The sequence below is a fragment of the Carex rostrata genome, chromosome 6 (genome assembly GCF_964058835.1).
Source record: "Carex rostrata chromosome 6, lpCarRost1.2, whole genome shotgun sequence".
In the NCBI taxonomy this organism is placed as follows: Eukaryota; Viridiplantae; Streptophyta; class Magnoliopsida; order Poales; family Cyperaceae; genus Carex; species Carex rostrata.
Genome location: NC_135923.1, coordinates 7838315 through 7846871, shown reverse-complemented (window position 1 = coordinate 7846871; position 8557 = coordinate 7838315). Strand labels below are relative to the sequence as shown.

Genomic DNA, 8557 nt, shown 5'->3' with positions numbered 1-8557 from the left:
CAATTTTGTTTCTATACAAACGGTTCAGAGAAAATCAAAAATCAAGAGTTTACTTTTCAAATTAACTTGATAATTCTTAATTCTTTGTCTCTCTTATTATCTCTTATTATTTGTTTGAAAAATTATATTTTGTTTAACTTTATTGAACAATTTATATATTAATTGTCACCAACAAGAGCAAGAATCTTGGCCAATGAATGTTCCCTGATTTTAGTCCAAGTACACTACCTTTTGATCGAAATGAAACAACTTTGGAGTTCAATTAATTCCCATAGAAAATAATTTCATAAAGATAATTTTAAATTAAATTTGATGATCGGAACTAAAAAAAAAAAGAATTGAATTATTCTCTGTCTCTTGGTTGGAGTCATTGACAAAATAAAAATAACACCCGTATATGTAAGAGAAAACTCTAATTCTACCACGTTAATGTTTTTGAATTTAAAAAAAAAAAAATTATTTGTTGCAACATGACAATTTAATCCTTATGATCATCTTTCCAGTATATGTAAATTCTACCACGTTAATGTTTATATTGTGATTAATAATATCCATTAACAAACCACAATCATAATGAGAAATTAAATATATTTACTAGTAATGACATGTGATTCATCTAAATAAATAGTTAAATACACTAACACCCCATAACATCTTTCTTTTTCTGATTTTGGTGGTCTCTAATCAATATAAGAGAAAACTCTTTATTCAATTTTTCAAACTGTAGCCACGCAGATAAATCAAACAATTAATAATGTACAATACGCTTTACTAAAAAGTTTGCATCAAAATGTAGGTAAAAATAACAACTTCAGAAACAGAGGAATATATATATAGAGGTTGACTAATATTAAAACATTTGTTCTGGAATCGTGGTGTAACTAATTGGTTTTTTTATTTTCAAAGTTCAAACGGTCGATCCAAACAGTTAGATGTAACATCTATATTAAAATATGCTTGGAGACCAAATTTTACATTTATTGGAATTTTTTTTACTATTTATTAAGTCAGTTTTAAAATCGTTGATTTTTAATAAACAATGAAAAAAATTCTTGATCATTGAAAACAATAATTTTAAAACTAGCTTAATAAATAGTAAAAAAATTCAAAAAAATAAAAAATTTGGTATACAAGCACATTTTATTATAGATTGAATGTTGAATGGTTTGGATCGACTATTTGGACTTTATAGGTCTTGCCCATTATAAAGACTGAAAGAGATTTCATTACTATATATTTGGAATCACAAGTTAGAAGGATGCTAACAGATCCTAAAGTCTACAGAGCTGCTGCATGTACATACCACATTTATAATTAAAACAACAAATTTCACAGCTCCTCTTAAATTTGGTTCAAAACTCAATGATATTAAGCTTATTTGATACCTCTATATATATATATATATATATATTCTATCTATATATGATACATTCAGTAATGAAATGGTAAATATTAACATGTAACATACAGGCTTTTTGAAGGGCTCAGGTAAATTTGCCTTCAAATTACATGGCCTGGCCAGCAACAGCCAGTTGCCATATTGTCCTGTCAGATAAGGAGAACATTTCTTTTATCAGAGGAAAATGAAGTCTGTATATATTTTTCTATGTGATTTACAGCAACTACTTTATATGCCTTTCAATGCAAATAATAGGTGGAGGGAAGGGACCAAAATTTATGAAGATTAAAGACCCCCAATAAAGGCCTTCTAGAAAAGAATCCTGAGAAAGAGAATCATCCATCCAGCCATGGAGAAAACAGCAAATATGTGGACCCAGAACAAAATTGCTGCTGATTCTTTTGCACAGCCCCGTAAATTTGAAACGGCACCTGTAAAAAAAATAATAACTATGACAAAGCATCTTTTTTTGTAGTAGTACGACAAAGCGTTAAATACTTAAATTGAACAAAGCTTTATTTAACATTAATTATATAAAACCCATATGATAATTTTCATAATAATTTTTTTTTTATACGAGATTATAACAACATAATCCAGTTTTTCTGAAATTTTTTTCATTGAAAATTGAGAAATAAATGTTTACCAGAGAGAACAGAGGTCGGCATTGAATGCTGGAGCAGAAGAACAAACTTAAACATCTTGTCATCCTTGGGGAATAAATTTAGTTTGTCGGCAAGGGTTACAATGCCTAATCCAACTGGTGGAACCAACAGCAAACGTGCAAATATTATTGCAGCCATTGTCTTCAATCCGAGCCGTTTACTTCCAACACCAGGACCTAAAAATAAAAAAGAAGAGAGAATTTAATTATACTTGGTGGATTTGTTTAGGTAAGAAAAGTGGAATTTGGAGGAATAAAAGAGATGGTATTGAGAAAGGGGAGGTAGCACAATTGGCTAAGAATAAGTTCTAGAGTTGTTGTACTCAAAGATCGAGAGTTCGATTCCTCCTCACAACTTCGCAATTTCTGCAAAGTTTAAAAAAAAAAAAAAAAGATGGTATGAAATTACATACCATCAACGAGATTGCCACCCAATGCTAACAAAATGCAAGGAATCATCGCCTCCCTGAAAAGACATGTTACATCACTACGTATAGAATTGAAACTATATGCCATTTTTACATAACAAACCACAAAAATGCAATCAAAAGACTAATTCATTATATTCTTGATGATTTTCAATTTGCGTATATATTTATGGTTTTCGTGCACCGCTGTTTATCTAAGGAAGTTGTATATGTAATAAATTGAAACAAATTTTGGGACAGTATTGGTAATGTTGGGAGTTGAACTGTATGATCATTCTGTTTCCCTTCGCATTAGTTAAGAAACAAACTAATGCAGCCATTTATTATGATGAGAAAGCTGCTCCCTTGCACAGGTTGCTAGCTCGAGATATAGGCAACTCAGGTGCAAAGAAGTTCCATATATTAAAATTATGTCTCATAAAATTTACCCAACAATTCTAGTTCTACAAAATAAATATTACCCTAGAATCAAGCAGCTATCAGTGAAGAAGAAGAAAGGAGCATCATCAGTGAGGATCAATTTCTTCAAAAATGGTATTACCCCAATGACAATGGCAAGAACCTGTGCAATGCATACTAAACTTTATCAGTTTCCACAAATGAAACAAAACAAAACAAAACAAAAGGCGCAGATAAGACATTAGCATTATGAATTAAACATACCGAAGCAGTAATAGGGGGCTGAAATATCTGCTTCAGCTTCAATTTCTCAACAAGGTAATTCCATCTATTGTTTAGCTGCAGAAAGAAAAGGTGGTTATACATTAGGTGAAAATTGTTACACCAATAGCAAAGGAGCTAAAAAGTTTGGCAATTTAGTCAAATAAAATGAATTACTTACTGTAGGTTCTGTTGCAGAAACTGCTGTTCCTGTTTCAGATTCTGCCGGTGTTAGCAGTGGCACCTTTTCTGGATAAATCTCATCTCCAAGTGTTATTGTAGGAAGAAGTTTGGGCTCATGTATGCTATCATAAGTTTCACCTGGGGGTGGTGCAAGCATCTGATAAACGTAAGTATACAGAATGATAGCACCGACCTAAACAAAATAATCAGAAAAATAACTCATATCACAGGACGAGAAATTTTTAAATGATAAAGGGAAAAGAAAAGTGATTAAAAGAGAAAACTGACCCATTGACCAAAGGAGATATAAGCAGTGCCAGCTTCACTGCACGTGTCACCAAATGGATTTGTTTCATCCCTGCAGATCGCCGCTAGCAGCACAAGTGGTATGTTCCCGATATTTCCTTCATATAAATTACATTCTTTCAAATCATGAAACATGCATAACAATGTAATCAAACAAATTGCCTGACTGCAAAGGATATGGTTTAGAGTAACAGAGATGCAGAAGAAAATGCAGTCATCTATATAGCCATATTCATAATCACAGCTTATGCAACAAGATAAAAATTGATTAAAATGGTGTTGAGTTTCTATTTTTTACTTAAATGTTTTTTTAATATAAACAGTGGAGTTACCAATTCCAATGTGAATAATGGTGAACTTGAAGTACGGGTAGGGCGGCCGAATGATAGAAGCAACAACAAGCCCGATAATTGACCCAAAGATCGAGCCTAAAATAACATTCATAGGGATAAACCACCTGCAAATTCAATTTTAACACTTTCTTACTATTCAAGGATTTAAAATACACCATCTTTGTTTTGGAAATGTGTATATATAGTTGAAAAGCAAACCATTGTAATATTTTTTCGAGGGTAATAGCACGGCCAAGCTCAGAGAATATCAGACAAGGTAGGAGAAGCGAGAAAACCAGCTGCAAGACATATATATAACAAGCAAATCTGATTATTAAAATCTAGAATCAGATGACTAACTAAAAGTAATTCACATATGTGAGAAATGTAAGACAACAGAATTTACAAGAGAAAGTAACATTACCCCATTAAGAAGCTTTCTACCATTAGGCGGTAAAATGTTTACGTACTTGGATGCCATGAGAAAACCCATGAAACATACTGTGAATACTTTAACAATTGGAAGAACAGAAAACCTCAGCGCAGCAAGCAATGACGCACTCGAACTACTGCTTTCCTCCATAAGAATCCCCATTAAAGATCTCTCTGCCATTTTTGGCATATCAAATGTAGGAACTAAAAAGAATTCAATGTCCTTCTGGCTCCAAGATCAACACCTTTGTTTCGCTGCCCTGGAAAGAAAAGAGTATTTGTGGATTATATATTTTTTCGAAACCAAAATTGTGTGCTTAAGCAACTGGTTTGGTATAGAAAATGTTATTACCTTTTCTTATATATAAGACCCATAATATAGTTCAAAAAAGAAGACAACTGTACAAGGAATTGACAAAATGTATTGAATATTGTTTTAGGACATTGGATACCACATCAGGACAGATGGAAATTCTTTTTTGCACCATGAATACTTGATTTTAAAATATTAGTACATTTTTTTAGAGGTCATCAAGTCAAGATAATAGTTCCCCCAGATGTCATTTCTAAATTGACTTCCCAAACATGCAAACAAGTACAAGATCGGTAATATATCTCAAATCAATTCAAAATTACTTGGAAATAAAAAAATGTTAATGAATGAATTGATTGTAGAGAGATCGCCCACCTACTAAATTTGTGAAATTTGGGTATTTCTTGATAATAAATATATATTATTGAAAAGTTTGAATCGGTCGATGACCGGTAAAACACCCACCAAATTCTATCGTATAATACATGTACATATATCATATAAATTTTGCCACAAAAAGTTCGATTTCTGATGTCATTTTTACTTTTGATTATCGTCAAGATTATTGTGTTGAATCTTTATTAAATATTTATGGATCTTAACCCTTCAAATAAGGATGAGAAAATTTGTAAATGCCATGTGCCTGCAATCGTAGAACCTAGATATCTGTGGACCCGGGGATAAAAATATGGGTGCATAAATTTTTAATGTTCACCTGTAGCAATACTTTTGGCCAGTTTTATAGATTTGAACTTATGATATCGCTTTATATGAATGTTAAGGCTAGATATTTTGCAGATACAAGTGCATGCAAGGATACATATCACTAGTTTTTTAATAGTTCATTAAATGAATGTTAAGGCTCTCAGTTTCATTAAATGGGGGTTTGAAGGAAGTTGATAGACTAGATCTTTTCACCTTTCATTTCAAAAATGAATATTTTGTTATAAAAACATAATTTTCAGATGCAGATAACCCTTTTCCAAATATTTCAAGTACTTGGTATTATTCCGTGAACTTCAATAAATAAGCCAGTAATTTTACTACTGTCATCATCATCATGATTCTTAATACTATTATTATCCCTATTATATTTTTAGGGTTCAAAAACCTTCATTTTTTGTGCCTCTACTTTTTGACATTAATAACTTAAAACTTAAAATTCAAATAACAAAATAAAACGATTAGATTTAATCTATATCATTTTCTTTATGCAAATAATAAGTTACGACATTTGGACTTTGTTTTGATCGATATCAAAAGCTTGCAAAAAATATATTGATATAAATAAATTCTAGATATTGGTTTTTCAACTTATTAATTCACATAAAAAACAAAATCAAAAGATGATAATTTTTTTTTGTGAGTATAATATAATATAGATCACATCTAACAATTTTACTTTAAATTATAAGTTAAAAAAAATTGTTATTAGAAAATTAAAAAGCTGAGGCACGACAAAGATACAAAAAATAGAGGCATTTGAACTGTCCTCACTATTATTTTATTATTCATTATTTATTTATCTATTTTTTATTATTTTGGATAATCGTGGAGCGCCAACATATTCTATAAACAAGAGATTAAGGTTCAGGAAAACCAATTCTAGAAACCGTATTTGAATCTACATTGTTAAATTAACATATAAAAAAACATTTGTGCGTCTTTGTTCAAATTTGGGACTCACTGTCACTTGAACCATTTTTTTTTTTTTTGAGAAAATTCTTTAGGCGGTCACTTCAAGTCTTCAACAATTTGAAATGCTCAAATGCCTATAGATTTATTATATAAAAAGCAAATACAGACCATTTCTACCAACCATTTTATCATAAAACAATAAATTGTCCAAGGAATTAAAGAATCTTTGTAATAGATATCACTTTTAACTTATTGCATCTGACGAAACTTTGTAATAGAATACTAGATTACTAGTTGTTGCGGACAAATGCGAGAAGTTCAATTTGAAATTTTAAGTAAAATTAAAAATTGCAATGTATTGAAGTTCTTCCCATATCCCATTACTACATGCAAATTTGTAACTCTGTTTTCAATTTTAGGAAGAGAACTTTATAAAGAGTTCGAGATGGCTCCCAATTCAAACGGAAAAGAAGAATTTCAGAATCTAGAGTTCGAGATGACACCCAATTCAAACGGAAAAGAAGAATTTGAGGATCTAAAATTTACGAAACAACACTCAGCAGTCAGCAGAGTTTCAGGAGATGATTTGCAAAATGACACAGAAAAGAATGTTATACCGGGAAGCTATCAAATTACCAATTGTGTTTGACCTTTTTCTTTTGCAATTATGCCCCTAGATAAATCATTATCTCACTTAAAACAAGATAATTAAGCACTAGAGAAGATCAATGCCAAACTAAAATTTGACGTTGTTAACTCTTCCCCCACTTTCGCAATTACTTAACATTTCAATAATAATAGAGTTTCACATGCACTTGAACCTGACCATCAATCATAAGAAAAATCCAAAAATACCAACATTTTCAGTTATAATGCTGTAATCTATTATATAATTTCTGACTTTAACAAGCTGAAGTTGATTTGTCCAACTTACTGCTCGTAAAACATCAAGAAGAGACCAAAATGGCAAAAGAGGACAGGAGAGAGATAAGATCGAAATACAATACAAAACTAAATTGCATAAATTCAAGGAGTAGTACCTTCAGTAATGAAATGGGGCTCTAACCGTCACCCTCCCAACCAGTCAATCTCTCTTGAGATCACTTTCTCTCGTATCTTCAAAGGAAAGCATGGATTGTAGAATGGTAGCTGGCGCTTTGTTAAGTTGCAATCGGACAGAACAGAAATGGAAGGTGATTATAGTTTGAATCTGTCTTTATATAATAATGATTTATTTCAAGCTCGTCAGGACTGTGAGGTGATTGGGCATTTAAAGAATCGAACAGTCATTCTCCCAAATCGGTACCAAAGTTCATGGAGATTACATATTTACCCCTCCTCACGCGATGCACGGTGTATGAAGTTAAGGATTACCTGTCTCGTGAGGTTCCAATTATCTCCAGTAAATCGAAAAGGATTTGTCCCTCATTTATTCACAGAGCAACAGACACTGGAGAGGAATGTGCATAACTACAGAGAGGATTTCATAACTACAGGGTACGAGCAACAGATGGATAGGTCCCCCTCTTCTTCTGTCTTTTTAGCAAAAAGTAAAAAACAGGAGAACTACATGAGATGCGCATTTTTAATCGAGACTCCACGTATGAATTGGGTAAAGATTTTTAACGAAGCAGTTCTGACTTTATGCAGCACACACATCAATTATATACAATTTTGTTTCGATTATATAGTACGTGCACTGCATGAAACTAAAATTGTTATGTTTATAATTATATAGGAATTATACAACAACATGACAATAAATTTTGGACTTATTCGATGATTATTATTTTATTTTTTTTGGTATCTTATTCGATGATTATGTGTTTTGCAAATATGATGCGAAAGAGCAAAATTAAATGTCGTACTAGTAAATGTTAATTACAAGTGTAATATTGTTTCTATCTATTAAGTAGTTTCATCTCTGAAATTTTGCTACCTAACATTTTTTTTTGGCAGAGGTACCTAACAAAAATATATAACAACTAAATCTTATCCAATCTTTGATGGGAATCACATCATATAGCTTGGCTTGTGTAAATCATTATTAGTTTCAGATGATTCGCTTTGAAAATATTAAACTCATATCGCTAGTATAATATATAAATATTTACATCCACCCGATTAGACAATAAAAACTCAGATCAAGAATACATATATAAATATACATTGTTTTGTTTCTATATAAAAAATAGGTTTGAA

At 31.2% G+C, this 8557-nt stretch overlaps 1 protein-coding gene across 1 annotated transcript; it reads right to left on the bottom strand.

The window, feature by feature from the left end:
- Positions 1–1202: 1202 nt before the first annotated feature.
- Positions 1203–7543, bottom strand: LOC144555472 (protein PIN-LIKES 6-like). The gene is made up of 11 exons (XM_078303813.1): positions 7396–7543; positions 4397–4664; positions 4192–4271; positions 3973–4097; positions 3623–3738; positions 3333–3527; positions 3155–3229; positions 2953–3053; positions 2477–2529; positions 2046–2240; positions 1203–1830 (listed from the first exon to the last, which is right to left on the bottom strand). The coding sequence occupies exons 2-11, from the start codon at positions 4592–4594 to the stop codon at positions 1709–1711; spliced, it is 1260 nt and encodes a 419-aa protein (XP_078159939.1). The 5' UTR covers positions 4595–4664; positions 7396–7543; the 3' UTR covers positions 1203–1708.
- Between the last annotated feature and the right edge of the window lie 1014 nt (positions 7544–8557).